The sequence below is a fragment of the Ursus americanus genome, chromosome 4 (genome assembly GCF_024610735.1).
Source record: "Ursus americanus isolate L20-20 chromosome 4, mUrsAme1.1.p, whole genome shotgun sequence".
NCBI lineage: Eukaryota > Metazoa > Chordata > Mammalia > Carnivora > Ursidae > Ursus > Ursus americanus.
The window spans coordinates 85,581,643-85,603,212 of record NC_142130.1 but is presented as its reverse complement, the minus strand read 5'-3'; the positions used below and the strand labels follow the sequence as shown (position 1 = coordinate 85,603,212).

General features: G+C 36.8%; 1 protein-coding gene and 2 pseudogenes across 1 annotated transcript; all 3 read right to left on the bottom strand.

Moving 5' to 3' along the window:
- Nucleotides 1-5,948: 5,948 nt before the first annotated feature.
- On the bottom strand, nt 5,949-6,576 carry LOC148110286 (keratin-associated protein 13-2-like; annotated as a pseudogene).
- A 5,318-nt stretch (nt 6,577-11,894) lies between these two features.
- Nucleotides 11,895-12,401, bottom strand: LOC148110285 (keratin-associated protein 13-3-like; annotated as a pseudogene).
- Nucleotides 12,402-16,347: 3,946 nt separating this feature from the next.
- On the bottom strand, nt 16,348-16,860 carry LOC123784366 (keratin-associated protein 13-1-like). The gene has a single exon (XM_045785692.2). The coding sequence runs from the start codon at nt 16,858-16,860 to the stop codon at nt 16,348-16,350; it is 513 nt and encodes a 170-aa protein (XP_045641648.1).
- Nucleotides 16,861-21,570: the final 4,710 nt, after the last annotated feature.

The following is a 21,570-nucleotide window of genomic DNA, read 5'->3' as shown; positions in this document are numbered from 1 at the left end:
TAGAAGCTCATTTGGGAAGGCACCAAGATGGAACCTGGACCTTTCCCACCTAGCTTCAGTGATTACCTCCTTATACACACCTGGAGAAATGAATCAGACTAGAAACTCGTTGTTGGAATGCAAAATTTAGACATTTTTAACCAAAATGAGGTAAATTCAATTCTAGTTACTTAAACCTCCTAGGCATTCTTCTCTCAATTTTACAAACGCATAGTAGTTTTCTATTTCCTTTTTTTTTTTTTTATGGAACAAACCATATAAACTAACTTATTTCCTTGCTTTCTATATTCCTGGTATATGTGTCAGCTTCTTCATTCCCTCATTCTGCCAGCACAGACACATGTTCCATTGTTCACTGAAGGAATTCCACTCTCCTCTGCTCCTGAAACTTGTCATCAGACATACTTGCCCCTTCAAACTATGAATTTCCAGGAACTTACTACTCTAAGAGAATGAAAACTCTATAGGTATCAGTTCAGACCTTGCACACACAAGCTTTCAGAGCCCGTTCACAGAAACATATAATCTTTCATTTTAATTTCACAAATATACAACAAACCAAAAGGAGAAAATAAACAGATACCAACCACCACATTGTTTTTGGATTAAGGAGTTTATCACGTTTAAATCATGTCAATTTCATTTTGAGGAGAAAATCTATTGAAAGAAATTCTATCACAAAGCCTGGCATTAGACTTCAAATTTGGGTTATTTAGTTCAGTGCTGGCAATACGTTTTTAAAAAGTGAAACATCAGTAGACATAGGTTAGAGATAAATTACAAATTTTTAACTTAAAAAACCTCCCATGGGGGCCCCTGGGTGGCTCAGTTGGTTCAGCATCTGCCTTTGGCTCAGGGCTCAGCTCATGATCCTGGAGCCCCTGGATCTAGCCCAGCATGCATCTGGCTCCCAGCTCAGCAAGGAGTCTGCTTCTGCTCACCGCCCCCCCACCCCGCTGCTTCACTCACTCTCTCTCTCTCTCAAATAAATAAATAAAGCATTTTTAAAAAACTCATATGATTATAAATTAATCGATACCATTCATTATAATCCAAATATCAAAGAGAAGAAAACCCCAATGGAAACTGGGAAATATTTTGAAATGCATAATAATGATGTTACAACTCAGTAAAATTGGGGAAATACAGCTGTTTAGAAGGAAGAGTTTAAATTTTAATGTATATATGAAAATACAAGAAAACTTGAAATAAAATTTCTATTCCTCTATATGAGGAAGCTTGAAAAAGAAGCAATTTAAGCCAAAAGAAATTTTAAGATAAGAAATTGTAAAGATAAGAATAGAAATAAATGAAGTAGAAATCAAACACAAAGCAGAGAAAACCAACAAGGTCACACACTTTGGATTTTGTGAAAATCAGTAAAATCAATTATTTCAATTATTTATTTCATGATTTTCATACAGGAAAATAGGTGACCAATAGCTTCAGAAAATTTACATAATCATTTGGAAAAATATTTCTTTTCATATATTCCGAAGCAGAATTCATTTTCCTTCATTCCCTCTAGCAAGTATGGTTTGTGTCTTTGTCTTAGAAACACTTCTTCAAAAAGCCTTCATGACAAACTTAGGCGTCACTAACCACAAGATGAATAGGCTGCAGAACTACTCTTAGACAAAATAGAAAGTTAATAAATACGTTTTCAAGGAGTACCAAATCCTAATTCATATCCTGTGCACCAATCAAAGAGGCTTGTGACCTCATTCTCTTCCGGCTAGCTCTCATCTCTAATTCTAATTTGTGTAACGGTTAATGATGGGAATCCAGTTGAGGGAGACTTCCCATGCCCTCAGATCCTGGTCTGCCCAGCCCAAACTTGTATGTTGGTCAGGACTGAACACTCTAGGCCTCCAAGGGTAGTTTTTTTTAAAAGAGAAAAAAAAGACAACCCTAAATTATTTGTGAACATTATACAACTGGACAGTTTCAAAATATGGGTGCTATTTACTATGGAAATACTGACTTGCATTTTTTGTTTGTGGGTCTGCATTCTTGAGATATGGATTCAATTGTTTCTGATCTGAACAGTGTCATCCGTAGATTCAGTACCTACTTTTTCAAATGCACACACTTCTAGAAATTTCTCTATCACATCAGCAGAGTTGAACTAATGATTTTATAGATAATTTTTGAGGATACAAATTTTCTGAACATATTTTTATTTTTCTTTCTTTTTTGAAGGATATTTTGAACTGATATAAAATTCTAGGAGGCTGAATATTTTTTTTTTCTTCTCAGCCTTTTAAAAATACTGTTCTGTTTTCTTCTGGTGTTAAGAACATTAGCTGTATTTCTTATTACTGTTCCCCATATGTAACGTCTCTTTTTTCTTCTAGCTACTCTAAGATTTCTTTTTATCTTTGCTTTTAATCAATTCACTACAATGTGCCTAAATGTGGATTTCTTCTGATTCAATCAACCTGTGATTCTTGGATTTTTGAGTTGGAGGTTTTATTTATTTGTTTGATCTTGACTTATTGTAGTTGTTAATCAAATGTACAAAAGTTTTTACTATAGTTTTTTTTTTTCCTGCTCAATTTATTATTTTCTGGGACTTTTCTTACACTGTTTTTAGATTGCTTGATGTTTTTCAACACGTTTCCAAATTTTTGCTATGCCTCTTTTTTCAGTCTTTATTTCTCCAAGTAGCTTGAATTGGATAATATATTTTCTTAAAAATCTATTTTAAAGTTCACATATCCTTGCTTCTGTTTTGTCAAATATTCTTTTAATCTAATTTTAATTTTAAGTCTTTAACTTAATTTTAAGTCTTTAACTTTCCATTTAAGCATATCCATCAGGTTTTTCCCAATTATTTCCATTTCTTAAAATTCCCCATATACTTATTAACTATACCCATCTTTTTTTAAATTATTCACATGTTCATCATAATCCCTTTAAAGTCTGTGCCAACTAAGTCTAATATTTGTAGTAAATGTGAATTTTGCTTCTATTGATTGTTTTGATTGGGTAACATCTACATGTTCTTTGAAATATCTTATAATGTTTTATTGTATTATAGATAGTGTGAATAAAAGACTAGTGGATTTTGAAATAGAAATATTTATATTTACATACAGTTACAATTGTATTTGTAAACACTTATGATTATATGATCAATACACATACACACAAAAATATACATATACAATATATTGATTTATTGTTTTCCAGAGAATGTAAGTCTTCCCTTCCGCATGTTAGAAAGGCAAAAGGCTTAACAGTAAGATTCCTTAAAGAATTGAGTTAACCAGACTGTCTCCAGTTTAAATCAGCTTCAATGCATCTCCACATTGCCTATACTCCCACCAGATACGTTGTCACTCTGATCTGAGCTCATGAATATATTCTATATTTCAGTTAAGGGGCAGGTTGGCCCATAGTTTCAGACTCTTTTCATTTGTCTTGAATTCAATTGAGTTTCCTTCATCTTAGTTATTGTATTTTACAGTTTTAGTATTTTGATGTTCATTTTTATGTATTCTAGTATTCTTGTCAAAATTCTTAAACTTTGCCTTTAATTTCTTAAGATTAATAAAAACAACTATTTTTCTGTACATTTCCAATATATACATTATCCGTATATCCTATAGGTTCGTTTGTGCTCTGTACTGTCTCTTGGTTTGGTTTTGTTTTGCCTATTTGTAGCGTTGGTAATTTTAATCAACTATCATAGGTAATTTGAGTCTTTGAATGGGTCTATTTGCAGAGGAATTTACTTTGGTTGTACCAAGCTGAGATAAGATTATTAACACTCTCGGTATCAAGACTGATGAAATTCAGTTCCTATGAAACATTCTATGTTTGCTTATTCATGGAACTCGAATAGTGGCTTTAAAAACCTGGAATGTTTGCCTGTATTCCACGCTCCTTAAAAAAATGTCCCTGGAATCTGATTCTATTCAGACTAGGAGCCCATTAACATTTTTGGAATCAGTGGACAACTCAGGAAGAAAGTCGCCCAAATACCAATATTGATTTTTACTTAAAATGTGTCCTAATTTTGATTTAGCAGTTCTTAGCTGGTAGTGCTCCAGAGTTTGTACATAGGGTATTTTATCAAGGTTTACTGAGGCTCTTATTCACAGGCATGATTTAAACTATCCACTCTGATTCTGTCAAAAGTTATATTTGACATAAACATTATGTTTAATTTCTATATATGAGGATGGTTGGTAAGAATATTTATTCTATGATATATGCAAAATTATTTAGAACAGACAAGAAACCTGGAGGATTATCACTAGAAATCTGTTCTAATAAATTTAATAGGTGAATATGAAACCTAGGATTATTGTCATTCAAAACTCAGACTTTAAAATGATGAGGTAATGTGCAGCCATTATTAATAACTAGCCCTATTTGCCAAATAAACCTTCCATTCATCGTAAATTAACTGCCCAAACGTTCCCTAAGCATACCAGCTAACTTTAGGCCTCTCTGCTTTGTTCATTCCATTTTATCTTCCCAAATTTCCTCTATTCCATCCTATACTATTTCTGTTTTTGCTTTTCATAGTAGCCTCTATCTTCCAGGAAATTATGAACATTGATTTCTCTATAAAGCTGGAATCTTTGGCCAGACCTTGACTCACTTTGAGCTTCCACTGCCTCATGTTTAAAAGAAATTTAGCACATAAAATATATCTCCCCCTCAGAGTGCTGTTTAAGATTCTAAACAAATAATGACTTGAAAATCTACTTGAACATTTATTCAGCTCAACACAATGATAATTCCTTTTTATTATTAGATTTGTCTCTATCAAACTGTTTCACATAGCAACATATTGTTTTCTGGAATACATGGCCTTTAAAAGATTAGTGCATGTCTATAAAAAATAAAAATAATGCATCTCCATTTTTTGCTGACATAAAGGCTGTGATTCTCAGTCATATGTAGTTTGAGTTATTAGAAAACATAGAGGCAAATACTCACATATTTTGAACCAAAAATCTTCACACCAAGCATAATCGGCTTCCTTCTTTTATACTATAAAGAAGTGAATTCCATTGAAAAGTTCTCTCTGGGATTCAAAGAGTTGGCTACTTTTCCCAACCAACATTGGACAAGTTTAATGGAAGTTATTCAAGCTTTATATTTAGTATTTTCTGAAAACATAAAGCAACAAGTTAGATTTATATTTAATTTTTGTTTCATGTGTAAACTTACCAGTATATCTAAATTTTATTTTTTCTCTCTGCAGTCATATATACCCACCAAATATTGTACTTTTCTTCTCCTATGAAGAGAGATAAAAGGACTCACATGATTTAAAGGATTAGGCTTTCCTAGTTCTGGAGATATTTATTTATACAAGGTTTATATAAAAAGGAAAAAAATCTAAAGATGTAAATTTTATTTCAAATTGTCCAACCTCTATTCTTTCAAAGTTTACTTTGGGAAGCAAAGTAATCTAATGTTAATCTTTATATATATATAGATATTATGTATATATTTTATATAATATATTAATATTATATATAATATTCTATTAATTAATATATATTAATAATACTAAAGAAATTCCCAGTAATACTAAATACTAAAAGAATACTACTAAACAATACTAAAAGATACTAAATAATACTAAATAACACTAATAAAAGAAATTTCTACATAATAAATATGTAACAAATAATAATAAAAACAACATATATGGATGCCAGGATGAATGTGTTTATTTACTTAAAATAATTGGATTTTTAAAATTTTTGAAGGACATGTAATAATTTTATGATTTTCATCACCAACACAGCTATGTGACTGAAAACTTAGGTTTGTTGCTATGTTTTACATTTTGCAAGAACCAATCTGAAAGCTAGACTGGGTGGCCGTAGAATGGGTGAGCATTAGTCTTTGGAGACGATAAGGAGAGTTGTTTCTTGTGAGAATAAAATAGCTAACATTCTGCTAAAAGATCTGGACATTCAACAAGTTAGTCTGTAGAAGCCAGGTCCATAGATTGGCTTGCAGCAAAATGGCTGGAGATTCCAAAAACCAAAATAAGTTGGGTAGCAGAATCTGGATCCACAGCCCAGAGAAGGGAAGCCACAGACTCCATAACCCAGGGGTCTGAAGGCACAGGACCCACAGCTCAGGGAATAGCAGCTTCTGGATCCATGGCCTAGAGAACAGCGGCTGCTAGACCCAAAGCTGGACCTGGCGTAAGTCATCCAGCTGGGACTGCAGAGCATGGAGGTTCTCGGGCGGTAGCAGGATGTCTAGCAGCTGGTGGGCTCACAGCAGGTCTCCTGACAACTGGCAGGTGCTGGGAGAGCAGAGGTCCATGTGGTAGACCAGGTTCCTGGGGTAAGAAGAGCCACAGGAGGAGCTTGGGTAGCACAGGTAGACCCCAAGGGAGCAGGAAGAGAAGTTTCCAGAGCAACAGCAACAACAGGACTTGTTCATAGGAGATGTGAGTTCAGCTGAGAAAACACTGTGAATACTGAATTCACAGAGAATATTCACAGAGAATATTCCGAGGTTTATTCTCCCTCCTGGACTGTGGCATATAAATGCTCTCAGCAGTAGGTGTCGAAAGCGAAAAAGCTTCATCCCTATATTTGTACTCCTTCATTTGCATAGTATTAACTCAATCATCATTTCTGTAACTGCAGATGCATAGTTTCCTACCTATTGTATTCATGAGGGCTATAATAAATTTCATTATAACACAAAGCCAATGAACTATTCTTATGTCAGAAATGCTATGACCGTTTCGCATTAGTGGCCATGCTAACTTGGCCGGGAAAGTCCCACCTTTTCTTCCTGGCGTATGCTGTACATGTATCTGATCCTAGCTTGGCTGGGATGTGAGTTACTTCTAAGGGTGGAGATGAAAATGACATCGCCTTTCTTTCTTTCCTTTTTTCTTTTTTAAATCTGGTAATAGGCATAGCTCCAGCTTTGCCTAAAAGCCCTCTAAAGATTGAAAAGCACTTGTGACCATTCATTTTTATCCAAAACTTATTTTCCAAGTATTAAATATTAATGCAGAGTATCTCATACCCAATGGAAAAGGCCCAACCATGTTACAAATTGAATGGAGAAGGAACCCTGGACAAATATTTGGAAGCAAGATGCAAGAACAGTATGTTGACAGAGTTGCAAATGGAGACCAGTTTGACCAGTTTGAGCCCATCAAAGAGTGTTTATCAATTGAGGTGAAGGGAAGAAGTAAGTGACAGAGGACAGAGTGAGACATTCAGGTTTCTCCTCTCTATTTTATTTTATTTTATTTTATTTTATTTTATTTTATTTTATTTTTTAAAGATTTTATTTATTTGACTGAGAGAGAGACAGTCAGCGAGAGAAGGAACACAAGCAGGGGGAGTGGGAGAGGAAGAAGCAGGCTCCCAGCGGAGGAGACTGATGTGGGGCTCGATCCCATAATGCCGGGATCACACCCTGAGCCGAAGGCAGACGCTTAACCGCTGTGCCACCCAGGCGCCCCATCCTCTATTTTATTTTAAACTTCTAATTTGTTGAATTTAAATGTTATTCAAATCAAAACAGTTCCAAATGGATGAAATTTATGAATTTTTAAAAACATTGTGCCTTTTTACCATCTGTCTTTATAATCATCCAGACATCTTGCTCTTCTAGAATAATCCTTCTTTCATCCTTAGACCACTTCCTTGAGATTAGTACTCTAGTGCAGGATACCTGAATGCCTACTTCTAATGAGCTCTCCAAACTAAATACTATAGGACTCTCTTTAGGTACAAACAAAATATTCTCAGAGAGCAATGTGGAAGTGCAGGAAGAAATATAAGGTAGATGTGTCGGTAAACATAAATTACATTTGAATACCAATTTATAAAATAATAACTGAAATGATTTTTGGTTTTAAAATATATGTACTTAAAATGCATAAGGACAATAATGCTTCAAAAGAGAGGGATTTGATATAAAGCATTCTAAGGTTTTAGCATTATTGAGGAATTGTAAAATAATAGTTTATATTAAAACAAGAATAAATCAAGAATGTGCATTGAAATTTTTTTTTAAAGATTTAGTTTATTTATTTGACAGAGAGAGAGACAGCGAGAGAGGGAACACAAGCAGGGTGAGTGGGAGAGAAAGAACCAGGCTCCCAGCAGAGCAGGGAGTCCGATGCTGGGCTCGATCCCAGAACCCTGGGATCACGCCCTGAGTGGAAGGCAGATGCTTAATGACAGAGCCAGCCAGGCGCCCCTGAAATTTCTTTAAAAAAAAAAAAAAATATATATATATATATATATATATATTGTTTTTTATTTGACAGAGAGAGAGTGAGTGAGAGAGAGAGCACAAGCAGGGGGAGAGGGAGAAGCAGACTCCCCGCTGAGGAATGAGTGTGATGTCGGGCTTGATCCCAGGACCCTGGGATCAGGACTTGAGCCGAAGGCAGGTGCTTAATGAACTGAGCCACCCAGGGGCCCCTGTACATTGAAATTTCTAAGAAATTCTAAAATCACTAAAACAATGCAAATATTACACTTAAATGGGGGGGAATGAGAATATTAAGGTTTTTAAACTAATATTAAAAAAGCAGAAAAGGAAAGCAAAAGTAATTAGAAGATCAAATAATAAGGGGCGCCTGGGTGGCACAGCGGTTAAGCATCTGCCTTCGGCTCAGGGCGTGATCCCGGCGTTATGGGATCCAGCCCCACATCAGGCTCCTCTGCTATGACCCTGCTTCTTCCTCTCCCACTCCCCCTGCTTGTGTTCCCTCTCCAGCTGGCTGTCTCTATCTTTGTCAAATAAATAAATAAAATCTTTAAAAAAAAAAAAAGATCAAATAATAAGAAAATTATACATTGGTAGATATAAACATTAGTAGATATAAACTCATGTATATATATACACATACATATATATATGTATGTGTATATGCATATACATATGAATATATGTACAACATGAAAGGACTAAGGTCTAATATGAAGACTTGGAATGTAAGATTGAGGTACAGATAGAAGAACCATAATATCCCACTTTTAAGAGCAAGCAATAAAGGGATGCAGGGGGCAGCGTTCAGTTGGTTAGGTGTCCAACTCTTGATTTTGGCTCAGGTCCTGACCTCTGGGTTGTAAGATCAAGCCCTGCATTGAGTTCCTCACTGAGAGTGGAGCCTACTTAAGATTCTTTCTCTCCCTCTCCCTCTGCCCTTCCCCCCCACTTGTGGGTGCTCTCTCTCTCTCTCTCAAATATGTATATGTATATATGGAGATTTTATATTATTAAAATGTTGGCTCTGAGTTGTGGAACTAATGGCTTCCAAATATGTATTTGATTCTGATCTCTCTTTTCTACCTGATTTTTCAGATCTGTGGTTTGTGGAACTGACAGATTTCCATTATCTATTTTAGATCCTACTTTTGCCACCCATCTAATTATTTTATGGGATTTGCTGTTCAGCTTGTTACTGACCATCCAGAGGATTCAACTTTGATTGATCATCTCTGTAAGTAGCCAGGTGCTTAAAAACTATGACTTGGAATATTAAGATTGATGTCATCAGGTAATGTGTTGTCTATATGTCATCTAGAAAGTGTTTCATTATATTTGCCCAATGTAGTCTAGGGGTTACTTGTATCCCAGAAAATGGTAAATACATCCACTGGAAAGCCATACCATGACCAAGAAAGTATAATGGTCTTAAGAATGAGAGGTAGAAGGCAACACATATCTGAATTTCAGACTTTTTCCTATTGACCAGTAAAGATATTTTCCTTCTCACTAACAGACAACTTTTAGTACAGATTTTAGTGTCAGTCTGCTGCTGAAATGTTCTCTCAATTTTTTGTTGTCTGAAATTCTCTTCAATTTTAAAGCACATATTTATTGAGCGTAGTATTCTAGGATGACATCTGTGTTCTTTCAGAATTTTGAATATTTCATTCAATTATCTTTGCAAGTAATTTGTATTTTAGTCCTATTGTCACTTTTTTCTTTTTTAAAAAGAACTCAGCTTTCTTAGAAATGTTTCTGTCATCGGTGTTCATCAGATTTACTAGTGTGTAGGTGTGGTATTCACTGTCTTTAACTTTTACTTTGCAGGCTTTATTGACTTTGGGAAAATTTTAAAATTTCTCCCCAATATATTTTCTCCTCAATTCTCTGTCTTTTTTGTTTTAGGACTCCAAAAACAAGTATGTTAAATCTTTTCACTATAGTCCATATTTGTATAAATTCCTTTCTCTGTTTTTTCCTCTGATTCTTTCTATGCATTCGTTTAGATAAATAATTCTTTTTTTTTTAAAAGATTTTATTTATTTATTCGACAGAGATAGAGACAGCCAGCGAGAGAGGGAACACAAGCAGGGGGAGTGGGAGAGGAAGAAGCAGGCTCATAGCGGAGGAGCCTGATGTGGGGCTCGATCCCATAATGCCGGGATCATGCCCTGAGCCGAAGGCAGACGCTTAACCGCTGTGCCACCCAGGCACCCCTAGATAAATAATTCTCAACCAAGAGTGATTGTGCCTTCCATCCCCCAGGGAATATTTGGCAACACCTAGAAAGACAATTTTGGTTGTCATGACTAAGGAAACCTCTGATCTGCTTTGCGTTCATTTCCTTCTATTTAAAATAACCTGGGGGCGCCAGGGTGGCTCAGTTGATTAAGTGTCCGGCTCTTGATTTCAGCTCAGGTTATGATCTCAGGGTCGTGAGATTGAGCCCTGTGGTGGGCTCTGGGCTGGACATGGATCCTGCTTAAGAGTCTCTCTCTTTCTCTTCCTCTGCCCCTGTCTAATTAATTAATTAATTAAACAAACAAATAAATAAAAGATAACCTGAATTTTAAAAATAGTCTTTGTCAAACATCTATTTGAGGGTCAGGAAATAATGAGTAGGATATTCTTTGAGCCTTGGTTATAGCACTATTTAGGGATAATGTCTTATGTAATTTTATTCCTTAGTAAGCTGCTATTTTTCTTAGTCTCATATGGATTTCTTTAAGTACTTGACCTGTACTGAGAATACTACCAAAAGAATCCAAATGAAATAGTTATAAAGTGCTTTCTGTTTTCATCTATATTTAGTTTGGGCTTTAGTAAATAGGGAATCACACACATTCTTCCCACTAAGAATGTCTTTCCATACATATAAAGAAGTGAATTATGTTGGACACGCATCAATGGATGTGTGAGTCTAACCATTTTTAATATGATTTAGGTGAACTCTTTAGAATTTGTTTAAGGTTCATATGTATTTTTAAACTGGAATTTTAGATTTTCTCTCATTTATTACATTAACCATGCAAACCTGAATGTTATTCTTGTTCATGAAATTCTTGAAGAATCTGTTAACTTCATAGTCACATTCCCTTTGTCTACATAGAAAAAACCCATGTTTTTGAAGTACTCAAAATGTATCCTAATTCTCAGACCTTCATTCATAAGATTCTAAAACTAAAAACTATGGATGTCCAATAACTATAGTTTGAAAGAGAAAAATATCCATAATCCAAAGAAATTAGATCAAATTCACAAGTTTTTAGACTTCCAAAATTTACTATGAGATGCATATTGAGCTTTTATTAAACCTGTCAAATCAAACTTAACACAAACGCTGCTCGATAATGTATAAACAACAAAAAAAATTTCAACACAGAATAAATTAGTTTATTGGATTATAATCATTTAACTTTTTACCCATTTGGGGCAGAAAATAACTTAGCATGAACTTCATCCATAATGCTGATATTACACTTATTTTGGAGTTAAGTCATTAAATCAAAAGGATGCAAGAATCACTCTGTTAGATTATGCTTGATTGAAAGAAATTGGGTAAGGAACTGGTGATCAAAGACTAAGATAGTTGCCCCTGGAAATAATGAGCATGGTGGAACTCTGGGTAGACATTTTGATGACTTTGCATAAATGTACTAGAAATTAACAAGTTGGTTAGCAGAAGCCAGATAGGTAGGTTGGCAACAAGATGGCTGGAGGCTACCAGAAGCAAAATCAATTGGGTGGCAGAAATTGGATCCATAGCTCAGGAAAGAGAAACCACGGACTCCATAACCTAAGGGTCTGAAACCACTGGATCCACAGCCCAGTGAGCAGCAGCTTCTGGATCCGTAATCCGGAGAGAAGACACTGCTGAATCCAGAGATATGATACAAATTGATTGGCAGGGACTGCAGATCATGGAGGTCCTTGGTGGTAGAAAGAAGTCTGCAGGGGCTGGACCCCACACAGCTTGGCAGCTGGCAGACTCGCAGCGGGTCTCCCGACCTCCAGCTGGCAGATGCAGGGAGAGCAGAGGTCAGTGCTATAGACCAGGTTGTTGGGGTAAGAAGAGCCGTAGGAGGAGCCTCAGTACATAGCTCAGGACCCCTCTCCCCCCAAGGGACTGAAAATAAATGTCCAGAGCAGCAGCTGTGGGACATGTGGACAGGAGGTATGAGTTCAGATTAGTCACAATGAAAAAAAATCTGAGGTTTAAGACGGTTTTGTGTGCTGGGTATTTTATATACTGATCAGTTGGTAGAGCACAGTACAAGTACAGTCCTCTCGTATCATCTGCTCACCCTCTTCTGCATTTGTGCAATTCATTAACCTTCTCTGTCATTGCAGTGGACTAGCTTCGTACTTATTGTACTTACGGGTACAATGGATACAATGATAATTCCTATCTCAGAAATTCCGGAACTATTTGTCAGTAATCCTCAACCTATTACAGTCAGGAAATCCCCTTTTTCTCTCCCTGGCTATGACTCCATGTATCTCTATTTCTGCTTTGCTCTGGAATTTTTTCTGTCACTTTTCTACTATGTCAAGTGAGAAGTGACATAGCTTTCTTTTTTATAAGGATACTTCTAATGATTGATTCTACTTGTCACCACTGATTTACATTCTCCAAATTTATTTCCCATCTTTCACATATTATTATATAGTACTTCTCACATCCAATGGAGGGAAGAAAAATAACACATAATGAGAAGGGGCTAGAAATAGGAAGGAACCAGACAAACATCTAAAGGCAAAAGACCGAATTGAGATGGAGTCACAGGAAGAGGTTGACTCAAGCCATATGAAGAGGGAGCAGGGGTGATGGTGACAATGTGGGAATCTGGAAAAAGGGAATGAAGAGACACTGATTTCAAGTATCTCTTCTACCTACTTTTAGCCCATGGATCTTTTCTTCTTAATGCCATCTAAAGGGCATCTGGGTGGCTCAGTTGGTTAAGTGTCTGCCTTTGGTTTGTCTCATGATCCCAGGGTCCTGGGATCAAGCCCAACATCGGGCTCTCTGTTCAGCGAGGAGCCTCCTTTTCCCTCTTCCTCTGCCTGCTGCTCCTGCTGCTTGTGCTCTCTTTCTCTGCCAAATAGATAAATAACATCTTTTAAAAATGCCATTTAAAACAAAAAATATCATTAATGTATTTTTATGTAATTTCATTTACATTGTCCAAATTTTTAAAGAACCTGGAGCCTGCCTCCTAGAACAACTCAGCTTCTCCACTGCTCAGACTGAATGAATTTTGTGCATTTTCGAAGTCAGTTCCTTTCCTGTAATTTCCTCCAAAATATAAAATAAGAGTGTCTCGGTGGCTCAGTCAGTTAAGCATCGACTCTTGATTTCGGCTCAGGTCATGATTTCAGAGTCTTGAGATCCAGTGCCTGTCAGGCTCCATGCTGAGTGTAGAGCCTGCTTTGGATTCTTCCACTGTATCTCCCTCTGCCCCTCCCCCCATACTTCCTCTCTCTCTTTTTCAAAAAAATACATATATAAAATAGCCCTCTTTTATCACCCTTATTCTTCATTTTAGTTTTCCTTTTGAATAATACGGTAACTGAGTATTAATTTCCAATGGGTTCACTGTGTCAGATAAATTTACACTGAAATGACTACTAACAGATTTTTTTGGGCTGAAGGAAAATAATCTTAGGTGGAAACAACAAATTCCAAGAAAGAATAGAGAGACTGTTTACTACTTGTATTCTTCAGGAAGGAGGCACTGAGACATGGATAGAAGAACAAAAAGTTTGTAGAGAGTAGCACCTATGAATGAAAAAAGCCATTCTACCACCTTGTTCAGTCACTGACCAGGGGCTGCCATGAGAAAAACTTGACCTTGGCTTGAAAGCTGAGGCAGAGCCCAAAGAAGCCAACAGGGAAAGCCTGTCAGCTGGCCTCGCTTGTCACAGCCAGACAGCCATTCCTTTTGTGAAGTGATGTGATGTGTGTTCCAGTGCAGATCTGTACCTGTCAGAGTCCACTGGTTACGTCTTCAGGGTCAGCTTGTCAGGAGAGAGATTCTTCATGGCTCTGGTAGGGCTCTATTCCTGAGGGGAAATATAAAAGGGAGAAGCCAGTGGCATGAAACTCAGTCCCTGTCACTGCATTTGGTCTAGGAGTTGCAGCTAGTGCTTACCATCTCCCTCCTTCAGTATCCATTAGAAATTTGTCTCACCCTTGGTTAACACCTGTAGTGGTCATGGTGGATTTCTTAGTGGTATTACCTCAGCCTTATTCCTGAGAAGTGTGAATCCTGATAACTGTAACTTTTTCTTGCTAGAGTCGCTGCATTTGACAGGTCATGTCCACAGTTGGATGGGAGGTTCCAAGAGGCACCCAAGGAGATCAGCTGAGCTTCCCACATCTTCCCTCTTCCCTCACTGTGTAACAGTAACCCTACTACTTTCTACTAATCAGGATCATCTCCTCTTGGATAGATGACAACTCCTTTTCTATGCCTGTTGGCCCCTGAATACAAGGAGCCCAAAGGACTCAGGCAGCAGCCATAGTTGTAGTTCAGTGGGACTCTTGGTGTGTTCCTTAGTAAGTCTGCCTTTGGGAACTGTGCCTCTATCCTTGAAAATTCCAGTTGCAGAAATAGGAAGCACAAAGTTCTTAAATCGGTCTTTGGAAAGACCAAATATTTGGTCTTTGGTAGATATTTGGAGCCCAAACTTTTGAGGATATTGCCTCCATGCTAACACTTCAACTTTGGAGTCAGTAGGCCAATCCAATGCACCATCAGACAGGGAGTTCAGGGTGGTGTGGTTTTTGATAAAACCCGTGGATCTCACGTATACTCTCTCTACTGTGACGTAGATTTCTTGAGTGGATGCTACATGGTGAGCAATCCCATATTGGTAGATCAAGCTATTCATTAACTCCTGAATAAGGGTGCTGCTGAGGTAAGCATTAAAAACAAACTCACACTCTGAATACATATCTGTACATTTGAGAGTGAACACTGATCTTTCCAGGGCAGAAGGGGAGCACGTTCAACTTGCATCCAAGCAGCCAGTTGGTCTTCTTGAGGACTAATGTCACACTGGGAGTTTAGCATTAGCCTCCATTGCTAAGACTGGACATTCACAGGTGGCAATAACATCAGCCTTGTAAGTAGGAGCTTATGCTGGTGGACCCATTCATAGCCTCTGTGGTCACTTGGTCATCTTGTCAGCATTGTAGGAACTGCTGACAAATGTAGGCTCACATCAACTGGCAGAGTTATTTTGTCTACTTGATTGTTTCATTCCTCTTCCATGGTAGATGCATTCTGGGGAGCACTAAGAGGAAATACACAGATATTCACATTTTGTGTCCATCTGTATGATACTATCCACACATTTCCACACCAGATTTCTTTGCATCAGTCTTCTAATATTCTCCTTTTTAGGTCCCTAACTAGCTGATCAGGTTAATTGCCACTGTCCAGGAATCTAGATGTATCAGATGTGTTTTTTCCTTTTGTCAGCAAACATCAAGGTCCCACATCCTTTGGAGGAAATATGCTCTTTATTGCTCCTGAGATTATTATCCATATAAAGTTTCTGCATGAAAAAAAGAATTCCAGAAAAAAAAGTTAAAAAAAGAAATGTCTGAAGCCCAAAATAAATTAGTTCTAATTTACCAATGTATTAGATTTCCAAAGTTTGTTCCCAGAGACATAGTGAACATTAACTTGAATATCCCCCTCAAAAAAAAAAAAAAAGAAAAAAGAAAAAAGAAAAAAAATTACCCAATTAAAACTAACAATTAAATTAGCAGAATATTTGGAAGCCAGAATAAATGAGTTTATTACATTATATTCATTTTTCATTGTGAAAAAAAGTATGAACGAGAATCCCATTAATTCATTAACATTATTTCATGTTTATTAACATAAATTCCATTAATTAATCCACTAATTCTATAAAGTCATCCAATAAAATTAATCATTAAGTTCAGTATATGTTAGAGACAGTTTTTGGGCCAGCACTTTGTGGCTGGAATAAAGGTGACTGGAGAGTTTTTCCAAAGGTCATGAATATGATAAACTCTCTGTTTAGAGGTTAGATACACTGCTCAAAAGGTCTGGACCCTCAACAAGTTGATGTCTAGAAGCCAGATCCACAGGTTGGTCTGTAACATGATGACTGGCAGCTTCTGGAGACGAAGTAGGTGGGGCGGCAGAATCTGGATCCATAGCGCAGAGAAGGGAAGCCACAGACTCCATAACCCAGCGATCTGAAGCCCCGGGATCCACAGCCCAGGGAGTAGCCGCTTCTGGGTCCATAGCCCAGGGAACGGTAGCTGCTGGACCCAATGCCCACAGACCCAGAGCAAGTCGTCTGGCAGGGAGTGCAGAGCGTGGAGGTCCTTGGGCGGTCGCAGGACGTCTGGCAAGGTCTGGACACCACACAGGATGTCTGGCAGCTGGTGGGCTCACAGCAGGTCTCCTGACAGCCACTGGAGGGAGCAGAGCTCAGCTGGCAGGTGCTGGGAGAGCGGAGGTCAGTGCGGTAGACCAGGTTGCTGGGGCAGGAAAAGCCACAGGAGGAGGCTGGGTAGCGCAGGTAGCCCCCAAGGGAGCGGGAGGAGAAGTTTCCAGAGCAGCAACTGTAGGACATGTTGGCAGGAGATGTGAATTCAGCTGAGTGACAGTGAGAAGATTCTCTGTTTGAATGTCACTTCCTGGACTGGGGTGTTTATATACTCTCAGCCATGGGTGTGGCCTTTTTTACAATAGCCTTTCCCACACTTGGAATCTCTCATTTCCATATGTGTAATTCAAGGATATTTTCTGTAATTGCAGGTGATTCCTTCCATCTCATATTTATAGGAGAATTCATCATGTTGTTATAGCACCAAGCCAACGAACTATTCCAAAGTCAGAAATGCTATGACTGTATGTCATTAATGCCAGCTAATCAGGGCCAGAGAAGCCCCTACTCTTCTCCTTGCCTGAGACTCATCGTGCCTTTGCCCGACATTGGCTGGGGAATGCTGAGATCTAAAGACAGGGATTGAGATTAAGTCACTTTTTTTTCTAGCTCAGTGGAATAGAGGCACCCTATCTGTCACCAATGATTTTCTTTCTGTAGACTTATTTCATCCCCTAAAATTAGTTTTCACATTTTACATTATATTATATATTGCTTCTCAAATCCAATGGAAAGGGAAAATAGATAATATAAATTGATTGAGAAACACGGTGGGTCACAGAAATAAATCAGGACAGATGTTTAAAGGCAAAATGACTAAGCAAGACTAATTTGAAAAAGAGTCTCAGTGGGTACCAATTTATGCGAAATTTCCAAAGAGTCAAATACTCTTGAGGTGAGGGAAGATAACTAGTGACACTATGGATCCTTCCATCTGTGTGAAGTTCCAATAAAAATGGGTTCTGGATCAATATAGTTTATGGCTTTTCATATATACATTGTCCCTTTTGTCACCTGTATCCACAGCATATGTCATAACGTGTCCAGTGATCCCGCTCTTCCAGAACAACTCTTATCATGCAGGACCTTCTGGTCGTTTTTAGCTTTAGATTCTTTCATATAATTGTTTCCTGCATTATAAAAACACTTTTTCCCCACTTCAGTTCTTCAAGATTATTTTTCCATTGTAAAATATCCAAATATTGTCTTTTATAGAGCTCCCCACGTCAGGCACACCTAGGCTAAAACGAATATGAAGTGTTTTCTCCAGGAAGGAAGACAATTACCTCAGAGGGGAAGTTATAATTGCAGGAGGCGATAAAGGTTGAAATATAAAGGAATTGTCTAAGCGCTCATTATGCATGACACTAATGAAGTGTTTGTGGTTCTTAATAAATAGGTAGAAATAAATAGTAATTGAGAATGATCATTAAGACCTCTTGAAAACTTACTAAAAAAATTAAAAACTGTGAAATGATAATAACCTAAGAGGGTAAAATTGTAGCTTTTATGATTTTATTACCCCTCGCAAGAGTGTGAAAGTTTACTACTAGAAATAGTAAATGTGTAAGTAGAAATCTGAAAGTATCAATAATTAAATTAAATATAATAGACTGAATAATCCTTATTGAAGACTTAGAATATCAGACAGGACTGGAAATCAAAACTATTTTCTACTTAAAATAGATTTTCTTAAATATAAGGGAGAAAGTAAAAAGATACATCAGACAAAAGAAACGAACAAAAAATGCTACTTCCGTTTTACTAACTGCAAAGTTTGTTGTATGATATGATGAAAAGCATCATGTTATTAGAGGTAATACAAGATATTTTTTAACAATCATTCTGTCAGCCTTCCAGGATGATATCCATGATTTTGTCAGTCATTCAGAGGGTACCCCAACGCCACACCACCCAACAGAGTAGCCACTGGCCACATATATCAAGTTCAACTTATATAATTTAAAATTAAGTTAAATTAAAATTTTGTTCCACAGTCCTATTAGCCACATTGCATGTGCACGATAGATACATGTGGCTGAGGGAATTTTCCTATATTGGACAATTCAGATAAAAATATTTTCAGCAACAGAGAAAGTTCTATTGGATACTGCTGTTTTAGAGTTCACAGCATGCTTTGTCGACTTGCTAATAGAAATGAATACTTCTACTATTTCTGGTCCAGTGTAAGAATGTCAGAAATCTTAAGGCCAACTATCCTTACCCCAATTCATGTACTGCTATGTTAGGATTTTCTGTATTGTAATTTCATGTATGCTTATGTATATTGATATATATTTGCCTCCATGTTTTTATGGTCAAAATTTGCTTAAATTTACCATGTATTATATATATATGTAATTTGATATATAGGTATATATATAATTTATATATACATTTTTTTGTTTACTCTTTGTTTCTTCTTACATCTTTTTTGTATGTTCTGGGATTATTGTATATCTAACTATATAAATTTTATTATATATTTAGTGTTGGAAGGCTAGTAACACATTTGATTGTCTGAAAATGTCTACATTTCTCCTTTTTTTTTTTTTTGAATGAGAGAGAGAGAGTGGCGATGAGAGCAGAGGAAGAGAGAGAGAGAATCTCAAGCAGTCTCCACGCCCAGTACAGAGCCCGACTCTGGGCTTGATCCCACGACCTTGAGATCATGACCTAAGCCAAAATCAAGAGACAGAAGCTTAACTGAGCCATCCAGGAGCCCCTCTCCTTCATTTTTGAAACAAATACTCATTAGTCAAGTACTCTAAGGCTTTCTTTCTTAAGAAATTTGAGGATATTTAATTGTCTTCCTACTTTACTTTTTCTGTTTAGAATTCAGCTGTCAATCTTACTGTTGCTTTTTTGAAGGTAACTTGAATTTTCTTTCCCTTTGGTTGCTTTGAATTTTTCTCTTCTTTTTTGTTCATCAGTTTGACTCCAACGTATTCTCTTAATTTGTTAGTTTAAATATGTTCTCCAAAACAATCTCTAGTGGCCTCTCCAGCTATGTCTAATTTCTTTTCAATCCATTCAATAATTCTGCATTTAACTTATTGAATTTTTCAATTTTAGAATTTCTACTTGGCTCTTTTAATTTTTTATTTTTTTAGAGAGAGCATGAGCAGGGGGAGGGGGAAGGGCAGAGGGAGAGGAAGAATCTTAAGTAGGCTCCACACCCAGCGTGGAGCCTGACGTGGGTCTTGATCTCATGACCCTGAGATCATGATCTGACCCCAAATCAAGAGTTGGACCCAACTGACTGAGCCACCCAGGCACCTCTCTACTTGGTTCTTTTAATATGTTTCCTTCTCTCTTAAAATTGTAAATTTATCTTTTTATTTCCTGAAGTGAATTCTACTATCTGTAATATTTTGGATTCAGTCATTTCTTAACTTCTTGAAGTCTGATAAATTTCCCTAGGGTATCAGACGTTCTAGATCTACATCATCTGTCTATGTATATCATCGATATACTCATCTATATCTGCATAAAACTATATCCACAATTATATCTATATGTCTAAGTCTATGCCTGCATTTATAATTTGTATTTATCCAGGTAAAGAAATAATTTAAGGTCACCTCTATACCATGCTAAATTCTTTTGTAGTTTGAAGTTTTTATTTAAATTCAAATTAGTTAACATATAGTGTGATACTAGTTTCTGGTGTACATTACAGTGATTCAACATTTCCATACAAAATCAGGTGCTTATCACAACAAGTGCACTTCTTAATCCCCATCACCTTTTTAACCCATTCCTTTGCCACATCCCCTCTAGTAATACTCAGTTTAGGTTCTCTATTCATAAGAGTTGGTTTTATGTTTAGTTTTTTGAGGACCCTCCATACTGTTTTCCAGAGTGGCTACTCCAGTTTGTGTACCATGCTAATCTAATCAAGCGTTGAAATGAGTGAGAAATTAATTTCAGTTCATAGAAAGGGGTAAATATTTAAGGTTCAGCCTAGTCCTAAGGTGCTGTTCAGAGTTGCAATTTTGGTCAAAATCATGGGAAATTTCTAATTTTCGATTTTGGTTACCTGAGCTCATGAGTCTCAACAGCCTCCCTTTTGGATTCAACAATATCCCTAATAGAGAAGTAGTCATGAATTCTGCGACTTTGTTGTTGTTATTGTTAAAACCTCCCTGACATTTTGGCCTTGGAAATTTCTGGACATTTTCACAAGTATTTTCTTTGTCTAAATTTTCTAGACAAAAAATATTAGTTCCAAATAATTTTTTCATTTGTAAGTATATCAATTTTTATCTTATTCCCCCTTAGGAATAAGCTTAAAATTCATAACTCATCCTTAGATGAAAGGTTTGTCTTATAATATATGAAAGAGTGGTTAGATAGGTAAGAAATAGGAGTACGAGTATCCAATCACAAAACTTTTATTTTATTTTATTTTATTTTATTTTATTTTTAAGATTTATGTATTTATTTGAGAGAGAGAGAGAGAAAATTGGGGGGGGAGGGGCAGAGGGAGAGACAGTCTTAAGCTGACTCAAAGCTAAGTGTGGAGCCCAACCTGGAGCTTGATCTCATGACCCTGAGATCATGATCTGAGCCAAAGCCAGGAGTCGGAGGCTTAACCGACTATGCCACCCAGGCATCCCACAAAACTATTTTAATAGTTTGGATGGAAGGTGGTGGAAACAAGAATTATTGTGACTTAAAATATAATACCCCTAAAACAAATAAAATGTAACACTTCTAAATGATGGAGGGACAGTTACTCATCAACTGTTTTTAACCATGTTTGTCATTGTCACACCATATAAAATCTCCTTCAATTGTTAAGTTAACCAAATTTCCAGTCATTCCTTGAATATAAAAATAATTTTCAGTCTTTTCCACTCTGCTTATTTTATTTCATCTTCCCAGATTTCC